At 36.0% G+C, this 21,677-nt stretch overlaps 4 protein-coding genes and 1 non-coding gene across 6 annotated transcripts; 4 read left to right on the top strand and 1 right to left on the bottom strand.

The window, feature by feature from the left end:
- The first annotated feature begins 4,637 nt into the window (after window positions 1-4,637).
- Window positions 4,638-8,137, top strand: LOC132175176 (serine/threonine-protein kinase SAPK3). The gene is made up of 9 exons (XM_059587028.2): window positions 4,638-5,277; window positions 5,700-5,774; window positions 5,962-6,063; window positions 6,191-6,244; window positions 6,323-6,415; window positions 6,513-6,605; window positions 7,105-7,209; window positions 7,316-7,414; window positions 7,629-8,137. The coding sequence occupies exons 1-9, from the start codon at window positions 5,155-5,157 to the stop codon at window positions 7,905-7,907; spliced, it is 1,023 nt and encodes a 340-aa protein (XP_059443011.2). The 5' UTR covers window positions 4,638-5,154; the 3' UTR covers window positions 7,908-8,137.
- A 986-nt stretch (window positions 8,138-9,123) lies between these two features.
- On the bottom strand, window positions 9,124-9,195 carry TRNAW-CCA (transfer RNA tryptophan (anticodon CCA)). Its single transcript has one exon. It is a non-coding gene; the product is annotated as a tRNA-Trp (tRNA).
- Window positions 9,196-9,700: 505 nt separating this feature from the next.
- On the top strand, window positions 9,701-11,136 carry LOC132176616 (uncharacterized). 2 transcript variants are annotated; one of them, XM_059588874.2, is made up of 3 exons: window positions 9,701-9,790; window positions 10,407-10,688; window positions 10,936-11,136. In XM_059588874.2, the coding sequence occupies exons 2-3, from the start codon at window positions 10,409-10,411 to the stop codon at window positions 10,950-10,952; spliced, it is 297 nt and encodes a 98-aa protein (XP_059444857.1). In that variant the 5' UTR covers window positions 9,701-9,790; window positions 10,407-10,408; the 3' UTR covers window positions 10,953-11,136. The 2 variants fall into 2 exon arrangements, with proteins under 2 accessions (XP_059444857.1, XP_059444856.1); XM_059588873.2 differs by lacking the exon at window positions 9,701-9,790 and having other exon boundaries at window positions 10,203-10,688.
- Window positions 11,137-12,767: 1,631 nt separating this feature from the next.
- On the top strand, window positions 12,768-13,968 carry LOC132176214 (uncharacterized). The gene is made up of 2 exons (XM_059588353.2): window positions 12,768-13,093; window positions 13,677-13,968. The coding sequence occupies exons 1-2, from the start codon at window positions 12,775-12,777 to the stop codon at window positions 13,691-13,693; spliced, it is 336 nt and encodes a 111-aa protein (XP_059444336.2). The 5' UTR covers window positions 12,768-12,774; the 3' UTR covers window positions 13,694-13,968.
- Window positions 13,969-17,637: 3,669 nt separating this feature from the next.
- On the top strand, window positions 17,638-21,193 carry LOC132174859 (peptidyl-prolyl cis-trans isomerase). The gene is made up of 5 exons (XM_059586579.2): window positions 17,638-18,213; window positions 18,910-19,008; window positions 19,157-19,201; window positions 19,667-19,804; window positions 20,573-21,193. The coding sequence occupies exons 1-5, from the start codon at window positions 17,824-17,826 to the stop codon at window positions 20,933-20,935; spliced, it is 1,035 nt and encodes a 344-aa protein (XP_059442562.2). The 5' UTR covers window positions 17,638-17,823; the 3' UTR covers window positions 20,936-21,193.
- The last annotated feature ends 484 nt before the right edge of the window (window positions 21,194-21,677 follow it).

Raw genomic sequence — 21,677 nt, 5'->3', positions numbered from 1 at the left:
ACAAAACAATTCAAAAAACTACTATAAAAGGCTTCCATTTCAGTCAATCAACAAAACCCACAAAGAAATTCCGGAAAATACCTTGGTCGAAACCATATTTTTCCGAATCAAAATATTGGGATTTGACGGAAACCTAGCCGGAAAAGACGCCGGAATGACTGAAATAACCAGTGGGTAGTGTCGCCGATGGCCTCTATCGCCGGTGGGTTTTGTCGCCAGTGGTTCTGTCGCCGGCAAGTTCTGCGTCGGTGGCGTCTGCGTCAGTGGTTGACGCTTGCCGGCTTGAGGTGTATCGGGTGTGTGTCTTTTTTTTTGACCAATTGAAACTTGAGGGTTTCAAAATAGAAGCTCTCAAGTTTAAGCTAAACTCACCGTTTTGGATGGTCCAAAACGGTGAGTTTTATATCTTACGTGTCCAATGTGAACATGTAGGATACAAAAATTCTACTGAGGTGGACTTAAGTGAAACGGTTCGTTTAACTCACATAACGGCAGTTAACAAAAATTGACGGTAGGGAGTTTTCTAGTAGTTTTGAGTTACCTAGGGACTAAGTTTTCAAAAAAAAAAAAACCCTGGGAATTTTTAAAAAAAGCGCGTCGACCTAAGGATTTTTTATATGATTTCCCTAAAATAAATCACAAAAATAGAACAATAAAACCTGATTTGACAAGCAATTCTTGGAGACAGGACAGAAGACTCAGAGAGAAAGAGAAAATTAGCACTAGTAGATGAGATGTGTAGAGAAGAGAAACTCAAAAAAGGGCGAGCAAAGAGGAGAGGTAGAGTTGCAAATAGAGAGACAATGTGGTATTTAAAATGCTCATGGTAGCTAGCATTATACTCTAAGGAGCCTATTTTGGCCGTTGCCTATTTCTAGATAATAAAATAGGAAATAAATCAATAATATTTTATTTGTAATGATGATAATTTCTCACCAAAAACAAAGAAATGCTAGAAAGCATGTTGATGGCGTGTAGGTGTGTAAGGCTTTAGACATTTCCAATGGAAGAGTCAAATTTTTATGCAAAATGGCTTTTCAAAACGTACTTTATCTAGTTTGCCTAATGAATTTTTAAAGGTCTCCTACATCTGATTAACTATATTTTTATCTATATCATTTAAATATTATTAAAACTGAGAAAGTTTCTGGAAAAAAATAACATGTGAGAGGAAAAATTGGAAAAATTTTGGGATAAAGAAAACATGTGAGAGAAAAAGTAAGAAAAGATTTGGGAAAAAGAGAAAACATGTGAGAGAAACAATAAAAAATAAAATGATCCCTTGAAAAGTTCTGCTACATTTAGCTTTTTTTTTTTTAGCTATTCCAATCAAGTATCTATTTTACATTTTTTTTTGCTAATCCAATAATGTAGGAGGTTTTTTAAAATATTTGAAGAGCCATTTTAAATAAAAGTAATATTTGACTCTTCCATTAGGAATGCTCTTAGGCGTGTAAGGCTTTAAGGCTTTGTCGGTTTTTTTTTTTTCTTGAATTATTTTTAGAATTTATAATGGGCTTATTAAATGGGGCCCTTATTAAATTGAGGCCTTAAATTTTGATGAATTTTTTTTTGGGGCCTTATTAAAAAAAAATTTGGGCATAAATTTTTTTTTTTGGTCCAAAATAATTTTTTTTGGGCCTTAATAAATTGGGGGCCCTAGGCAAGGGACTAACTCGCCTAGAGTTTGAGCCAGCCCTAGGTTTCATGTCAACCCGTTTGACCCGTCAACCCGACAAGAGTAAATTCGAACTTGACCCATTTAGTTAAATGAGCCAGACCATTAAAACCGAACACACATGTGAGTGACTAGATATGGCCCACTCGACCCGATTAACCCATTTTGATTTAAGTGCGACACCAACGTGTTTAATCGGTTTGATCTAACCTGACACAACATGTTTGATTGGAGAGGACTACCAACTCTGGTTACAATAATAGATTTAAAAAGTAAGATTGCATTATATGTTTGTGTGGGTGGTCTTTTTGAGTTTTCACATATATTTTCTGTACACTTTTGAAAAAGTGTTAGTAAGTTTGCATTATTTGATGCTTGAATTGGAGCTTGGCACTTGTAAATGTTCTAGAATTTAATGGAGGACACTGAAGTTTATGAATTAAACTAAGTCTGACGTTGAAACCGACCCGACAACCTGTTTTGTCTCAATCAATAAGTCAAACACCCACAAAAGAATATCCAATTTTTAAACACGCAACACAAAGAGGGAGCTTTATATTTAAGCAAATTAACAGAAAAAGAAAGGAAACAAATTTTACAGGAACATGGCAAATAGGTTGAAGCAGTGAGCTATGAAGAAGAAGAAAAAGAATCCGCAGTGCAAATCCAAATGAAATTAGACTCTTAACCCTTGTTCAAAAGGGCCTAAAACAAGAAAAGGAGGTGGCCCAATCAACCTGCCCGCTGGACTCAACTCATCGGCTAGCCTTAACATAAAAAATGACCATTTTATTTATTTATTAAAGGCAAATATGGTAAACAGTTTACAAGGAAACAAAATTCATGATGGTTGGGCTCTTTAATATCATGTCCAAATAAAAATTATAAAATAAGTTTTTAAAAAATGACTCGGTCCTTTGTATCTTGAACAAAAAGTAATAATAAAAAAAAAGGGGCATGATATGGTTTTTGCAGCGGGCCAAGAAAGTGACCTACTTGATGTCTTTAAAAATAACAACCCTAGGCCGCCATTGAAGGAGGAGTAGCAGCTTTGGAGGAGAACGAGACGAAGCGGAGGCGCTACGCGGGCCGCGCGGGAGGACAGATTTGACATGATCTAGGCTACTTTTTTTTTAAAAAAAAAAAAAAAATTTAATATTCACTTCTCATTTATTTATTATTTTCATCAAATTATTTAATCAGTTACTTTGCTTCGTTTTCCCCCTAAAATCATTAATAAAATTAATCAGATGCCACATGAGGTTTGATTAGTGAAAGATATAGTGAGTGTTTGTCGGATTACATATGTTATTTTAATTAATGATGCTATCAGGTGGGTTGAAGCAATTAATTAAAATAAGGAGTAATAGTGTAGAGGGCGTAATTGCATAAATAAATTTTTAGATGGATTATGTTACAAGGTCATTCTAAACCCACAAATAATTTATTTGTTACTAGGTCAAACCACAAGGATTAATTTAACAATTATAGCTCTAAAGTATATTATAACAAACCCAATCTTTTAGTGGTACGGCTAAAATTTGTCATAAAATAATAATAATAATAATAATTCCAAAAACAGGGTGGTTAGGTTCGAGTCTTGTCGATAGCGTGGTCCGACGCAATCTAATAGGTATATATTGAGGGGTGAGAAGGCCAAAAAAGAAAAAAAGTCTCTATCTTCTAGCTCCTTCCATACAATTGGCTCTGATTTGCCGATGACAAAAAATTAAAACTTTATACTACTCCTCTCAAAATCAACTCTTAAAATTCTTACTTTTTACATCACATCAATAACTTTTTATTATTATTTAAATAAAAAAAATCACTACAAAACATTTTTTTTTTTTCACTTTTTTATAAAAAATTATTCTGACTTTTTTTTTTTTTTTAACATCAATCAAATCTGCTATAGTTTTATTTAGATCACTTTATTTTTTAAGGCCAATGGCAAATGGAGCCAATAAGACTAGATTAAATGGCTTACAATAATGCTAAGAAAGAAGAAGATTGAGATCATTCTTTTTTAGATAAAGGGCTTGATTTCTAAGAAGCTAGTGTTGAGGGGGAGTACACCACCTAGTTGGCTATGAAATACAAAGAGTAGGCTAAAAGGGCATTTTATAATTGAGAAGGTTCTCTTTCAAACCCTAATTCTATATTAAGCCTATCTATACGAACATTTAAAATAATGGGCCAATAATTAATAAAAAAAAATTGCTTCTGACTTTGCCATTTTCTCTTTCTGTGATATTTGGAAAACAAAAGAGAACTAATCAAAGGGTTTTGTTTTATCCAATCACTTGTGACACTGCTTAATTAATTAGAATTTAATTAGGGTTGAGATTGTAATTAGGGCATTGCAATTGGTCAAACCGACCCTTCCATTTGGCGGTCCATAAATGTATGCTCTAAAATAATCAACGTTATTAGATATTATATATAACGTTTATCCAAAGTTAAAATAAATGGAAATCTTTTGTGACTGTTGGATGAAAACGCTTTCAAAACCATCGAACGGTGAAGCCATTTAAGGTGTAGTTACACGTGAGTGAAAGGCAAGTAAGACCCTTCGCCTGTCACGACAGCTGAGTGCCTACCAACCTATTCCTGGGGCCCAATTAAACTTCAAGGCGGCCCAGCGGGGATATCTAACATGCGCCTCAACGCGTGATTTTCACAAAGCAAGGCCCAATCGCGCCCATGAAGGGAATGATGATTATCCCATAATATTTCCGTAGCCGACATATGTAATAAGAGACTCACGTGGCCCACATGGCGCATATTAGCGGGATTTTCTATATTTGGACAACGACAGCGACTAACACGGCGCCATTTGGGACCGTAGACGTACGTAAAAAAAAGGGAACTCACCGCGTGTCAGATACGTAGGACACACAGTCTTTGATATGTCAGAGTCAGAGTCTTTCTGAGCGACACTTCAAAGCGACACTTTACAGCGTACGTGTCGTTGAGATCAATTCTTTTGAATCCCAGAAACTTTACAAACAGATCCACCTTTGGAGTAATGTTTGTGATTTCTTTTTTTTCTTTTTTCGTATAAACAATGACTCTGGAGTAGATCTTTTGTTGGAATTTGAATTTTTTTTTTTTTTTTGAAGGTTGAGGGTTCTCTCTCTCTCTCTCTCTGTGTCTCTCTCTCTGTCTCTCGTCATTTGGCTTTTGTTTGGGCTTAAAGTCTTTTAGGTGGTCTTCCTGCGAAGAAACATCTCATCATTTCTCTACTGTTCATTTGATTGGTATCTTTTGGGAATTGGGAATTTGTTCTTACTTGGTGTTCTTGCTTTGGATTTCTCTGTGTCTGGAGAACTTTCATTTGGGTCTTTTTCTCTTTTAAATTTGTTGGGTTTTTTTGTTTTTTTTTTTCTTCTTTTGCTTTTTGGGGTTCGTGAATTTTGGCGTATTATATTGGTCTTGTAATTTTTGTGGGCGATTGTTAATTTGGGTGGGTTGAGATGGAGGAGCGATACGAGCCATTGAAGGAGCTTGGTTCAGGGAATTTTGGAGTGGCAAGGTTGGTGAGAGATAGGAAGACAAAGGAGCTCGTTGCAGTCAAATACATAGAAAGGGGGAAGAAGGTACATTAATTAATCGAATTTTGCTTGGAACGTTGGTGCTTGTGGTGCGTTTAACTTCCTGGATGAATTTACCTTGTTAAATTAGGCATCCTCATCTCATCTGCTGGTAAATAGAAATGGATTGATGGGGTTTGTTAATCTTCACTTACGAACATAATCTCATTGCAGGTGAATCACATTTATTTTTGTTCTGGTGCTTGTGTTTTTGCCTCTGGATATATGGAAAATTTCATGGTTTTGCCAGACCAAGAGATAATTTCTGGCGTTTTACGAGTTACCATTCATTGCTGATATGTTGCCAGGCCATAGTTATATTTTCTTTCCCAACTGTTCTTCTCTCTCTTCTTATAGATGTTGATAATCATACTATGGATGTAATTGTTGATATAGTATAAAATTATGATTTCTGTTTTGGGTTTCAGATTGATGAGAATGTTCAGAGAGAAATCATCAACCACAGATCTCTGAGGCATCCAAACATTGTCAGGTTCAAAGAGGTACGAATTGAATGTTCTTAATATTTATGTTTTACTTTCATTTGGCTGGGGCTCTAAGGTATGTTTTTTAAATACCTGGGCTTGTTGAATTTTCAATAGCTACTAGCATGATTTAAGTATGTAGGATTGAAGATTATGGATACTTATCTGCCGAGTTGTATATTTATTGGGGCATTTTTGCCTGCAGGTCTTGTTGACACCTACACATTTAGCTATTGTCATGGAATATGCAGCTGGGGGTGAACTCTTCGAGAGGATATGCAGTGCTGGTCGATTTAGTGAAGACGAGGTTGTAAACTTGTAGCTTGTAAATTACCATCTGACAAACTGGGTCATTTTTTCCTCCTATTTGATGCATATGGAAGTTACAATTTGAAGTTCACCTACTAACTGTTTGGCGGCGACTGTTATGACAGGCAAGATTTTTCTTCCAGCAGCTAATCTCTGGAGTCAGCTACTGTCATTCCATGGTATTGCATTTGAGTTTTCTTTCAAGTTTTGGATGAAAAAACTCTACTTTTTGACATCATCCTCTGCTTTTACTGCAGCAAATTTGTCACAGGGATCTGAAACTGGAAAACACACTACTGGATGGAAGTCCAACTCCAAGACTTAAGATTTGTGACTTTGGTTATTCCAAGGTTAATGATTTATTGAGCTCAGGAAATAATTTTTTATGCTTTTTTTTTTTTTATTGAAATTTGATACATCAGGTATTGGATTTTTCATGCCTTGCAGTCTGCTTTGTTGCACTCTCAACCCAAGTCAACAGTAGGAACACCTGCATACATTGCCCCAGAGGTTCTCCAAAGAAAGGAATACGATGGAAAGGTAATTACTTCTCTCATTTTGATATAGAATGTCGAGAATCTTCAGTGGTTTTGACCATCTCTTTATTACTTATGGTCATATTGCAGCTAATTTTGATACTCATAATATCACATCAATTGGATATTCCTACCATATCTTCCATAATTTTTCTATCTGCTTGATAATTTGGTAGTTCTCGCCCCAGAGAAAGTATCTGACTTGCTTTCCTCAGTTTGTCTCTTTATTACTTATGGTCATATTGCAGCTATTGGATACTCATAATATCACATCAATTGGATATTCCTACCATATATCTTCCATAATTTTTCTATCTGCTTGATAATTTGGTAGTTCTTGCCCGAGAGAGAGTATCTGACTTGTTTTCCTCAGTTTATCTCTTTCTTACTTGTGGTCATATTGCAGCTATTTTTGATACTCATAATATCACATCAATTGGATATTCCTACCATATATCTTCCATAATTTTTCTATCCGCTTGATAATTTGGTAGTACTTGTAGATTGCTGATGTTTGGTCCTGTGGTGTGACACTATATGTGATGCTGGTTGGAGCATACCCATTTGAGGATCCTGAAGATCCTAGAAACTTTCGAAAGACCATTGGGGTGAGTTAGTAAATTTCTGATCAAGCAAAAAATCACCTCTGACTATATCAATCTATATTATTGGTTGTTCTTGACAGAAAACTTGGTTCCATCTCATTTTTGACAGAGAATAATGAGTGTGCAGTACTCCATACCCGACTATGTACGCGTGTCTGCAGACTGTAGGCAGCTCCTTTCTCGTATTTTTGGTGCCAATCCGACCATGGTAACTTGTCATCAATTTTTCTTTTCCTTTAAGTTACCATGTATGTACTATACACTGCCCATTTTGTTTCTTATAAATGCCTAGAAGATCATATAGGAGAATGTGAAGTCAAACTTATGCTTATTTCAAGGATTTTATGGAAGTGAAATCAATTGAACTCCATCTTCTGACCTTGTAATATCTACTAACTAATCTTGTCAATTCCCCTCCACAGAGGATCACTATCCCAGAGATAAAACAGCATCCTTGGTTTCAGAAAAATTTGCCGAAAGAGCTAATAGAAATTGAGAAGACAAACTATGCAGAAGCAGGAAGTGAACAACCAAGTCAGAGTGTCGAAGAAATTACGCGGATCATACAAGAGGCAAAGATGCCAGGGAAAGGATCCAAAGCTGGCTTGCGAGCTGTCGCCGGGGCATCGGACAGTGATGACTTGGAGGCTGATATTGAATCTGAAGTTGATGTCAGTGGTGACTATGTCAGTGCTGTGTGAGCATGGCTTCGGAATTATGTTGAGAGGAGTTGTTTTAAGTTTTATTACACGAACTTTCCTTGGGGCCAATTACTTATTAAAAAAAAGGGTTTAATTTAATTACACAAATTTTCAGTTTGCTGCTAATCACATTGTACAGTAGAACATATGCTGGAAACTTGTGAGCTGAACTGAGTTTTGAGTTGGGTTTTGTGTGTATGAAGGATATTGCATTTACTTTTTTTTTTATATACCAAAGATTTTTTTTACTGTTTAACTAAGAATTACCCCACTGTCTTTACGGTTTTCATTACTTGGAAGTTATTTTGATATGTGGTAATGATTTTTAGAGCTTAGAACTTTGTGCATTTCTTATTGAGAACTGAAGAACTTGGAAGTCTTCTTACAACAAAGTTGGATTCAGCAAGAACCTTTCAACAAAATTCATTGAAAGTGTACAAGTAAATTTGGATTCAGTAGACTATATGCTAGAAACATGTGTGCAACAATACAAGTAAATTTGAACCGAAAATTGAGATGCATTTGGTGTATGAAATGTATTGCATGCATATACATCTTTGTTATACAAAATTTTTTTACACCGTTTGATCAATTTCTGCCACACTTACTGTTTTTATATGGTTTTGAAACTTCACTTACCCTTTATAATTACATTGTTATTTGTAATCTTCCCCCTAGACTTTAAAAAATTTGTAATTCTAATCTATTGACTATTGGCCCCTTTAGTTGCCATTTTACCATTAAGTTTTTTTGTTAACTTAGACGACTAATATGCAGTGGTGGAGTCACTTGAGACTTTGGGGGTGCCGTGCAAAGCTTTTTTTTTTTATTTTCTTAAAAATATTTTTGCTGTTTTCTTACCTTAGTTCCACATGGCACTTCAAAAAAAAGAAATTTTTTTTTCTCCTACTTTTGCGAGTTACCACTCGGCATCCTCAAAAAAATTTTAGCAACACCTCCAATATAAATTGTTTGGCTTCGCCAATGCTAATATGTAAAATGTTCCTATACCCCTATAAAATTTATAAAACTACAACTATGCCCTTCGAATTAAAGAAAAAAAAAAAGAAAGTGATCCATTTGCACACTGTGGGTCAGCAGACTCATCGTGGCCATTGGGTCATTTTAATTTTTAACCGCCTTCTTACACTTTTTTTTTTTTTTTTTGGTTTTAAATTAATAAAATGAGTATTTTGATTATTTGGCAAAAAGGGTTTGAACCCGACGTGAATCGAACACGCAACCTTCTGATCTGGAGTCAGACGCGCTACCATTGCGCCACGGATCCCTGATGTAAGAACACGACGGATATTTAATCTATCTTATTGGCTTGGGATGTGTGACATGCCCATTTATCATAAAAAAATCTAGCCCATCATAAAATCAAAAGCTTTGGGCAAACCCAAACGAATAACAATGAACTCAAATTAAAATTGAAAAGTAACTATTTCAAAAGGTTTATTTAATTTGGTGCAACCAATTTTGCTCGTAGGACTCTCACTCGCTTGTTCCATCACAAGAATCTCCTCGAGGTTGTAGATAGACCCTATATTAGAATGTTGTTAACGACCGTATTCACGTTTGTTGGTTTGTTTCTGTTTTCTTGTTTTCGTGTAATTTTTTTTTTTAAAAAAATATATATTACTTTTTAAACTCTTTAACACTGTTAAATAAGCTGGATCAAAAGCACTTGTTCTCTTAGGTACCAAAGTTGTGGTTGGCATTTGATATTACCAACCACCAAGATTTCATTATCTTTGGTTTATGGAAGTAGAGATCCGCAGCTTCTCCGGTGGTCATACATCAAATATAAAGTGCCCTACTCCGGCGTAGTGGATGCCCACCTAACACCAACTATATATGTGCATTAATTCAAAGTCAAGGTATTCTTTACCACGCTTTAGTGCTTTCTTCAGTCTCCATTAATCTTTTTGTTAAATTGAAATGAGCGTGCTCCCCAAGGTGAAGACAAATTGACCGTAGAAATCGTTTACTAAAGGGGATGATCACAAGATTGATGACCGAGTCATTTTATGCCCTATTTTCTACGGTTTGTTTGTATTTTTTGCACTGTAATGTTTTTGTTAGATATGTTGTTAGAGAGTCCACTTTTTTTTTTTTCCAGTGTTTTAATCCCTGTAACCTTTTCCCTTATTTACTTTGAAAAAAAACCAGCTATATGTGTGGATTGATTCAAAGTCAAGGTCTTCTTGTAATCATAAAATGCATGAAAATGGAATCCACAAATAGAAAGATAAGAGATGGAAATTAGTAAGGTCACACAAGAGATGAGCTGCTTACAACTAAAGTTGCCGCTCTAAAGTCAAAAATATACAAAAAGTGTTAATCCACAAAGGTCACCCTCATCCCACATCGATCAAACCCTCGATCTCTTCGATCTCAATCCCCTATATATTTGTATTGGTGTTAATTAAGCCGGCCTTGGTTGGGAGGAAAAAGAAATGGCCGGAAGTTCAAGGATTTTTATGCTTTTGCTAGCGATGGTTGTTTTAACCATGTGGCCGGAGGTGAGAATGGGCAGTGCAGCACTAAGCGCTGCGCAGTGCATAGAGGAGAGGAGGCTTGGGGTTAATGCATGCAAGCCAGTGATCTTTGGGAAGCTTCCGACGCCGGCGTGCTGTGAGCGTGTAAGGGTTAGCCATATCGAGTGCGTGTGCCCTGATGTTACACCAAAGGTGATTGCCCTTATTGACCTCAACCGCGCCATACGCCTCATTGAAGGTTGTGGTAGGAGGGTCCCTCGCCACTTCAAATGTGGGAGTAAGTCCTATTTTTTAGCCATTTAAATTGTAATATTATTTTTCATACGGACTTATTAGATGTGTTTTAAGTGATTTTTCCCTTGCTTTTCTGAAAGAAAAAAACTACTTAAAGCATATACGTTAAGTCAACTGGTGTGAAATGAGTGTAATAAATAAGCGTAAAGAGTAGCAAATATTGTCAAGTTAGAATGACGTACCCTTTATTTTTTTGATTTTTAATTTTTTGTTCCCTTTGCACTTTGCAGGCATCACTACTCCATAAATTAAAGTTGGCCAACGTGGTTGGAGGGAGGCTGGGCAATTACCCTTGGATTAACAAATAAGCATGGTTATGAATAATGAGTTGTTGAGTAATTGGTTCGCAGCCTCATGATGATTATCCATTAATGTACTCTTTCTGTTCTACTTGGAAATTAACATGTTTGAGCTACTCGATCTCTTTGATCGGAGACATGTATGAGCAATTACTTACCATTTGGAGAAAGAATAAAGCTTTCTTTTAATCCAACCTATTAATATAAGGCATTTTTTGAAGAGAAATGTTAATGTTGGAGGTAGAGATCTTAAACCACCACTTATTCATGACATCTGCCTCTAATATCATGTTAAATCACTGCTTATCCTAGAAACTTAAATTGATATGAAAAAGGAAATTTAATAATTTAATTAACACTCCAATAAAAAAAATCCTCGGTACATTAAAATAATAATAAGTGAATCTACTACTCAATTTGCAATATCTTATTAATCTTCGAACTTTTGTTATATTCCCAAGTTCAGCGTTAGGGTTGCAGTATCTTGTTCGTCAACGTACAACAAGCAAAAGTAGGTGACCCACACGTGAGGCAAAATGTCCATTAATATACCTACATGAAATTTAGAGCTCTTATAGAAATCACACTTTTGTATTGATGTATGTTTTTGAAAATATGGAACAAATCTTTAATCACAACTTTATTCTTTTGACATGCGTATAGAATCAAACTCTGAAAGAGCCGAAATCCATTGATTGCCAATGGAAGATACCTCCGATGATTAAGTTAGTCGGTATCTTAGGATGAAAGGGCTCTCTTCTTGTGAGGGACTTTGTGTATAGTAGATAAATGTAAAAATGTCTTAGTTTATGCATAGACTTACCTTCCTTTTTATACCTTGGCTTATGTGAGGAGATGGGATAGCCCATGATGACTTCTGGTCAAGAGTGGCTAGCTGATTTGGGCAAAGGAATGTTCTTGCCCCGTTCCCCTTGAATTATGATCATTTTCATTCAATTTGAATTGGAGAATATCCAGTTAATTACAGTTGAGAGATATTTTTGTCCCATCAAAAAGTGAAAAGACAAAATTACCCTTCCACTATAACTAACGAGATATTATTCAGTTCATTTGAATTGGGGATGATCATGTTCCCTTCTCCTTACAGTGGGTCAGGCGGCATTAAATGCACAACAAGCTCTTCCCACAAGAGAGGTAAATGGTACATTTAATACTTCATCTGTTCCGTCAAGAATAAAAAAAATTTGTTACTCAACTGCAGTTATTTAAGATAAAGATTTATGACCATCATGATACTATTTAGACATTTAGTCCCACATTAAACAAACATCATAAGAATAAAGAAAATTGAAAAAGGGTTATAAGAATCAAAACATGAAATAACACAACTGAGTTTAAGCCTTTGAATCGGGTGGTATCCTATGAAAGGACTACTCCTGATCATCGAATAAAGTGTCATTGTCTATTGGGTTAAGAAACGAAAAAGAAAAAAGAAAAAAAGAAATCTTAGAAGTGCTCAAATTTAAGATACCTTAAATCAATAATTGAATTTCCCCTTCGGAATGATGGATGAATGATGAGTGACCCACTGACCACTATTACGTCGGACAGGGATGGGACGTCTTGAAATCCAAAGGACACATGAGCTGCTTACAGCCAAAGTCGCCGCCCTACAATAGTAATGAAAGAGACGAGGGTGCATGTGGGCCTAAACTCAAAAATATCAACAAAGATTACCCTTATATCCCATATCGATCAAACCCCTATATATTTGTATTAGTGTTAAGGCCTTGGTTGGGAGGAGAAGAAATGGCCGGAAGTTTGAGGATTTTCATGCTCTTGCTAGCGACGGTTGTTTTAACCATGTGGCCGGAGGTGAGAATGGGCAGTGCAGCAATAAGCGCTGCCCAATGCAAGGAGGAGAGGAGGATTGGGATTAATGCGTGCAAGGCGGTGATATATGGTAAGCTTCCGACACCGGCATGCTGCGAGCGCATAAGGGTTACTCATATCGAGTGCGTCTGCCCCGATGTTACACCAAAGTTGGCTGCCCTTATTGACATCAACCGCGCCATACGCCTGGTTGAAGGTTGTGGTAGGAGGGTCCTTCACCACTTCAAATGTGGGAGTAAGTTCTCTTTCTTTTAGCCTTTTAAATAGTAATGCTACTTTTCGCATTTATTTTATGTAGATCCCGACATGATGTACTTTGAGAGTTTTTTTTTTTTTTTTTTTAAATGATTACTTAAAATATTTTACGTCAACTAGTATGAAATAAGTTTGATAAATGAGTATATATAAAGAGTAGCAAATATTGCCAAGTTGGAATGACTCTCCTTTGTTAGGTTGCCTACACCGCTTTATGCGGCCCATTCTTTGGCTTTTGCCCAGGGTATAGCGGATCGGAACATTTTTGACTCATTTGGAATTGGGGTCATTAACATACCCATTTCCTGTTTGGTGTGCATGATTGGTTTTTCATTTCCATTTTCAATCCTGCTTTTCTCGTTTTTGGTTTGTTGTGGCCCTTGTGGGGGAGCCCCCTATGGGATATTTTGTTTCTTGTAACCTGACTTTGCTCAATGGATTGACGTATTTTATTTTATTTTATTTTTTTAAAAAAAAAGAAAGAAAAAGAAAAAGAATGACCTTTATTATTATTATTATTATTTTTTTTTTGAATATATATATATAAATTGTTCCCTTTGTAGGTATCACTACTCCATAAATTAAAGTTGGCCAACGTGGTTGGAGGAAGGCTGGGCAACCTTGGATTAACAAATAAGAATGGTTATGAGTAATTGGTTCACAGCCTCATGATGATTATGTAATGTACCCTTTTCAAACAAATAATACTTCCCCTAGCCCAAAGCACAAAGTGAGCAATATTGATAAGAGCACATCTAAACGCTTCAATAAAATGATAAGAGCTCATTTAAACGTAGTTGGTAATAATTGTAAACTTTTGTTTCAATAATTTCATGATCTCAATATTTTTGGGTTTTTGTTGTTGTTGTTTTTATGTTTTTTACTTGGGTTTTTGTACTGAAATTTGGAGTGTTCCTTTATCTTCAAATCCTATTAATCTTACCGTGCTTTTTCTTCAACTTCTGTTCGGAGGTTGTTGCTGTTACCTTGCAGAAGTTTGGGTAGGATTAAAGTTATCCGTTTTTTCTATCTTGGTATTTAAACCACTTTTTGCAGTCCTTATTGGGAGGATTGAGACATTTTATGACCATTTTTCTATTGTTTACTTGTATTTCTTGCGCTGTAATTTTCTTGTTGAGTTTGTTGTTGGGAATCCACCTATTTTTTAGTGTTTTAATCCATGTAACCTTTTCCCTTATTTGCTTAAGAAGAAAAAAAAAAGAAAAAGAAAAGAAGAAGCTATATATGTGGATTGATTCAAAGTCAAGGTATTCTTGTAATCATAAAATGCATGCTTAGATAAAGTTGGCCAACGTGGGAGGAGAGAGGCTGGGTAACCTTGGATCAACAAAAAAGAATGGTTAAATAAAGTTATTGAGTATTGGTCCACATAAATAAAGATTATGTAATGTACTCTTTCTAGTCTCCTTGATTGGAAATTAACATGAGCTTTTCTCTTTGATTGGAGACATCTATGAGCATTACCATTTGTAATAATGAGAAAGAAAGGCACGTTGAGTTACTATTGCTAAGTACTAACAAATCACAATAAATTATGCATAAATTATTATTGGATAATCTTTTTTTATTTTTTATTATTTATTATTATTATTATTATTATTTATTTATTTATAATTTGGGTGTGACTAGTAGTATCTACCTAGGGGTGGGCATGGGGCAGGGCGGGGCGGATATCAGCATTTTTCCCAACCTGCCCCTCACATCTGCGGGTTTGGAAATTCCAACCCTCTACTCGGGCAAACTGAAGCTTATCCACGCGGGGTGGATCGGGGTGGGTATTGCGGGTTGTGGCGGGTTGGGTTCTTTTCCATCATTCGCTTCATCAGAAAAGGAAAACGAAAGAGAGAACCTGAGGAGCATTCTCGACGAGCTCTTGAACTTAGTTTTCGCCGAAACAACGATGACCGGCTTCGTAGACTTGGCGGACAAGAGAAACCGGTTTGGTCTTGCTCATGGTCACCACTTGGACTTGGTGGGACTCGCCGGCGGCTCATTGGACTCACTGCAAGATAGACCAAAATGTTGTTGCTGCGATGCCATCGATGGGGGCTGCTGAGGTGGCCATGTTAGAGAACAGAACAGAGAGACGAGAGAGAGCAAGAGAGGGAGAGAGCAGACGAGAGAGATGAGAGAGAGAGAGAGAGGGGCTGAAATGATTAGGGTTAAAGTTTTTTTTTTTTTTTTTTTTTCCTTATGCAAGGCGGGGGCGGGTACCCACAAAGAAAAAATTGTGATACTCGCAGCCTGCCCTGCCCCGCATGGGTTGGAAGAAATCCAACCCGTACCCGCAAAAAAACACTTAAAATTCACGCAGGGCGATGCAGATCGGGTTGGGTTGGTGGGTTGGTTGGGTTTTTGCCCACCCTTAATCTACCCATTGAGAGATGCATAAGAGGGACTTAGTCAGTAGGAACCGCAGACTCTCCTTCAAATCCAATTGAACCTCAATTGCAATTGAACTAAGGTGGTTTACACAAATCAGTCATTGAGATTAGAATAACATCTCGAGGAAAGCTTTATCTTTTGGAGAATGATTTGTGGAATTAAAAATATCCGATTACTATTTCTCGTACATATGAGTTCTTTCAAATTTCTCGTATCATTTTTCATGGACTACAACTTGAGGTCCTTTGGTAGGCATAAAGAAATCATCTTGGTAGCAATCATCAAACCAATTGATATATAACATAGTGACCAAACGGATCCTTGAGGAAGCATATGATGCTCCAAAAATCATTAACAAAGACTTTGACAAGATCTTCAATTTTTCTATGTAAATAGATTCGCTCAAAAAGGACTCTAGAGGGCGTTAATCGTAAATGAGAAAATTGGTTACCGGAAAAAAAAAAACTATATAGGAATAACAATAATCTTGAATTACTTTTTGAAAACATAGAAATAAATTTATTTAGAATAATAAGAATATTACCACTAGCAGGGGTGGCAAAATATGAGATTATTGCCTATCGACCGTCACCAAACTGCCACCGACCGCCTACTGACTTTTGACTATTGGTAGTTGAAATAAAAATTTATTCTGACGTCAGTAACTGAATTGAACAGAACTGAAAATGACTTAACCGATTTAACCAAAAACGTAACTGCCAAAGTATGGTTGGGCAGTGTCCTAGCAATACTAATTGGTTCTCATTTAATTTTATCTATAGTAGTGACAATTTGGAATAATCTAAGATAATGAATATGTTAAGGCCAGGGTGCTTCGACAAGATCTTCAATTTTATTAAACACTTGTTTAGTCCTAAAAAAACCATTTGGGGCCCAAAAACAACTTATTTGGGAATTGGCCCATGGCTAAAAAATAACCCATTTAGTCAAAAAGGAGATTTGGCCCATAAAAGCTAACCGACTTAACCAACCTTACCAAGTTAACCGAAATTGGCGAAATTAATATATATCGGTATAAATTTCATTAATTAACTGATTTAACCGACTTAATTGGTTTAGTATGTGAAAATGAATCTACAGACATCGATTTAACCGATACCCCAATCCTAACCATTAGAATAGTCATAGCTAAGGGTTTAAATGTGGTAATAAATCCTATAGTCCCCTCCCTGTCTAGGTGTCTATGCCTCTATAGGTCTAAAATAATATACATTTATGCTACTACTAAGCCCACTGTTGCCCAGCAAGGGATGGCAATAATAAAACTTTGACACCTAAATTAATTTACCCAAAGACCCTTTATTTTATTATCATTATTATTATTATTATTTTTTAACATATCCACACAAAAGGGAGGAGAGAGATTCGAACTACTAATCTCCGTTTTATGAAGCGTAATTCCAACCGACTGAGTTACCTCTTGAGGAGTACTCAAAGACTTTTAAGACCCAACTAATCTCATTGTTGTTTTCTTCATTACTTCAATGGGACCCTTTTTCAATTTCTTTTGGAAAATATCTTCTTATTTTTCTTTAGCTTATTAGGGTCTTATTTTGTTTTGATTTTCTTAGAATGGTTCTTATATCTTTATTTTATTTATTTATTTTTTATTGATGTATATTTTTGGGGACAAATATGTTCTCTGGAATCTGTTACTTTGTTAATGGTCTTCTCTTGCTTATAAAGTTGCTGTATTCATTTTATTTTTTGTTTTTAAATTTCTCTCATTTTGGTTTTTTATTATACTTTTAGGCTTTAGGCACTTAAAGTAAAAATGACATTTTTATTTTAATTATTAAAAATCACTTGATATTTTATATATTTTGTAAATTAGAAAACTATTATTATACTTATTTATGACTCAAATGTGAGAAAAGAATATTTGTGGAGTCATAAATAGGGGTCCTATCCACGCAATTAAGTTGTTTATATTAAGTAAGTTATTGATTATGTATAAAATTATAATTATACCTAATTTTTATTGGCAAAGATTAAGAACGTTGTCGTTTAGCAAAGACAGCTAAAGAAGAAAAAGGAAAACGAGTGTACTCAGTGAAATCGTTGACTCACTCTGCTGCACCACTCTACATAATCGTTCTTCCTCTTCGACATGTCGCTTCGATAATTACGAAAAAGGACTACAGAAGAAACTTCCATTCACAAACTCAACCCAATCTGTTTACCCAATTCAACGTCGTCCAGATCTCCACGCACAATTCTCTCCCCATAATCCAAAGACCCGAAATCCCTTTCTGGGTTTTACTCTTCTCCCGCGAATCCCAAATGGGTCGCAAGCAAAATGACTCAGAGCCTACCCATTACACCTCTCTGATCCTCCTCTCGGTGGTCCTGATTTCCTGTGCTATGGTCTATACATTCCTCTCCGTGGTGCTCAGACCTGTGCGTACCTCCTCTGTTTCTGAATTCGAGTCTTTGGGGTTGGGTCAAGAGGGTGGTGGGGTGGAGGGAGACAGTGGAGGGTGTTGTAGGGGAATTGAGAATTTGGAGCTTTGGGGGAATGCTGTGAAGTGGGGTTCGGAGTTCAAGTTCAATTCCTCTGAGCAGTGTTGCAAGGCTTGTAAGGCCATGTGTAGTGGCAGCGATGGACCGTGCTTGTGTGATTCCTGGGTCTTTTGTGGGAATCGGGAGGCTTGCGGGCAGAAATTCGGCGAGGTGAGTGTAATTTGGTGGATGGTGTCTATATAATCATTGATTTGGAATTGGTGTACTATGCTTGGATGCCTTCGGGTTGTGATTTGATTTTTTTAATGAATTGGGTTTCTTCGTTGTTAGTAGATCCTTGGAATGGTGAGCCATTTTGATTGAAAATGGTGAATTTGGTGTGAACTGTGGTAGATTTTGATTCTAAATGCATGTCAAACGACTAAAGTTGCGATTCAAGCTTTGTTCAATATTTTCAGAGCTTTTACAGAATCACACTTCTAATTCTATTTTAAAATGTGTGATCTTTGGAGATAGTTATTCATAATTATGAAATGTGCTAAATGGGTTTCAGTATATGGTTCATCACCAAAGAGATCGATTGAAATTATAAGAATTCATCTATAAGTAGCTTACTCTATGGCATTCCTAAACTGGTTAGAATTTTCGCCTTTTATAGCACTTCGCCTTTTATATCACGAAGTGCTATAAAAGGCGAAAATTCTAACCAGTTTAGGAATGCCATAGAGTAAGCTTATAGGTAGTGGACAGTTAGGGTATAATTTCAGAAAATGTTTATCATATGCGTGTATTCAATAAAGTATTTTATTCTCTCATCTTGGGCTCATTACATTATTCTTGAAAAGTAAGCAATGTTTCTTGACTACATGAGTTATGACTTTAGTTCATCCACTTCATTTGCTTCAGTGCTGGTTGAAGAAACAAAAGGACACCTTGGCCCCAGAGCGGCAAGATATGGGGCAAAAAGTTATTTGGACTTCTGGGCTCATATTTGGAAAAGGAGAGGTATACAACTTGAACATTTTTGGTTGATGTGAATCATTTTTCGATTTTGAAATCAGAAGCTTCTTATCATTTTCGGTCCTTTATATATATTTGCAATTGATGATATATTCTGTTGTATCTCTTCTTTTTTTTTGTTCTATTCTTGTAGGGCATTGTTGGTTTGGAAACGGAATATGGCACTCTTCATATAAAAGTAAGTGGTCTTTTGATGCTGAGGCCATAAGATGTTGTAGTGACTAAGATTTTCTATTCCAGAATTTAACCTTTACACACCAGTATATCATATGCTCTTAAATCTAACATTATTGGGTTATAGGGTTGAAATGAAGTACTCACGTTTTGTGTTTGGATTTGTTGGGACATATTTTGTTGATCTGTAGAGGCACTTTCTCATCTGTTTCTGAATAGCATGCTGAAGACTAACATACTAATAATATTCTCATGGAAAATGTTTGGTTCTGACATTAATATATGATCCCTGTTATTTGGCATATTACTTCGTATACCACAACAATTTGCATTATGTTGCTTTCTTCCTTTCCTGAAGTAAATATCAAACTTTTGTTCATTGTTTACTTATGTTTTGATCTGTATCTCTGGTTTTATACGGCATGCTAAAAAATTCCAGTACTTAATGACAATACTTCCTTTGGTGCAGCTTTTTCCCGACTGTGCCCCTCATTCTGTGTTGTACATTCTTGAGTTGTTGACATTGCGCCATTGTGCGGGTTGCAAGTTTTATCGAGCAGAGACCCGAGGTCACTCTTGGGATTCGGATGGAAACCACATAAAAAATGTAAGGCTTAACTGATTTCCTTTTTGAATTGGCCATCTGCTGTGTCATGTGTGATATCAAAATTGGATAAGCGTCTGGGCCACTCGGGGGTTTGCACTGTGCAGTTCTGCTCTGTAGTTTCATCTATGTTTATTAACTTTGTTGCATTTTATATTTTTTTTAGGATTTTATATGGGGTGTGTAGTTGCTTCTCTATGGCTTTAAGACTTTGATTTTCACCAGTTGGCCTTGAAAGTTCTTCATTTCCGTGTAATGAGATCCTTTTTTGTGCTACATATAACTTGATGACTCACTTGGCAGTGCGTAGGACCGAGGTCATTTTGATCTTTAAAAGTTCAACTGCTCACAAACACTAGCATGGGGGGCAGATTTTGCTTTAAACTTGAGAGCAAATAGACGAAGTGAATAGCCATTAGAGATTAGTGTGTCAATTAAATTGTTACCATCAATTTTCTTGTTCTAACTTTCAATCTTTATGCTCTTTGGTACCAATGATGCACTTTATTCTTTTCTTGTGTCTTGGCCAATCTGGATGTTGCTCACTTTTTGGATCTTTTAGCTTCTAGACATACCAAAGGGATGAAGTTTAATGCTAGCCTATATGTACATGCATGCATGTATGTTTGTTTCTGTGTGTTTGCATGTTCTGTTTTTGTCTCTCTTTCCCCATGTGTTTGTTTCTCTGTCTCTGATTTAATGTTTGAACACTGGTTTTATAATATCTGAAATGTTCTAATAGTTATAACTTAACCTTTGTGAATTTCTCAGACTCCTTTTGGCCCTCCTTTTGCACTGATTCAAGGAACACTGGAACCCCTAGGAACCACATTCAAGAGGATTCCAACAGAGGCTTGCCCAATCATAAGAAGGGGTTCGGTTGCATGGATTGGTTCCGGCCCAGAGTTTTTCATAAGCCTTGCAAACCACCAGGAGTGGAAAAACGCATACACTGTGTTTGGTTCTGTTCTTCCGGAAGACATGGAGATTGCTGAAAGAATTGCTCAGCTCCCTTCCAAACCAGATGTTTGGAACAACATCAACGTGTCGGTCATGGAAAAGCCCGTTTCATTGTCGCTTCGAAGAATCAAGACAAGTAATGGAGATCTGAACAGAAATGTAGGATCAAATTGAAATTATACCAATGTTAAATTGTATCATACATTGTTTGCAATTTTCTTTTTATTTTTCCCCTGCATATTTCTTATATAGGATGTGGGAACTGTATCAGCATTTGTTTCTACAAGTAATAACAAAATCTCTTGCCTTATTAACATTTATCCCGCTTGTTGTGGGTGCTTAGGCACATGAGATAAAAGTTCTGTTTTGAAATCTTTGTTCCAAACTTTGTACATGCATTCTAGAGGAATACAAATTGGAAGGATTGTTATATGTTGAATATATGTTTGCTATTATATACAACAAAACAAAATATTAATTATAAAATGACTTTGAAATGAAGAGAATCCTATTCCAAGACGAAGGGCTAGAGCCAGAGGGAACAATTAGGGTTTTTAAACAAGAACGGGTGCTTCAATTCCTTTGAAGTGGAAGTTACTAAATACACACAATTTCCCTTTCAAAATAAATATATAAATAAGAAAATATGTATATATAAGCTTTACGAGCTCAAAATGAGTTGAATTAGATCAAGATTTACTATAAGTAGGCTGCTAAAACTTCTATCTTTTTTATTTATTTATTATTATTATTTTGGCTATTCCACTTTTTCAAATTATCTACATTTTACTTCACCGTTAAATTATTATTTTTGCAAGCATTTTCTCTAAGTTATTGAACCGGATACTGGTTTTGCTTCCATTTTAGGATCCGGTCCGGGGGGTGAGAATGCTCTAAATAGAGTAAAGAACTAGAG

This window comes from Corylus avellana, chromosome 3, assembly GCF_965113065.1.
Source record: "Corylus avellana chromosome 3, dhCorAvel1.hap1.2, whole genome shotgun sequence".
Lineage (NCBI taxonomy): Eukaryota > Viridiplantae > Streptophyta > Magnoliopsida > Fagales > Betulaceae > Corylus > Corylus avellana.
The sequence above is the reverse complement of the archived record's forward strand: the minus strand, read 5'-3'. Positions and strand labels throughout refer to the sequence as shown.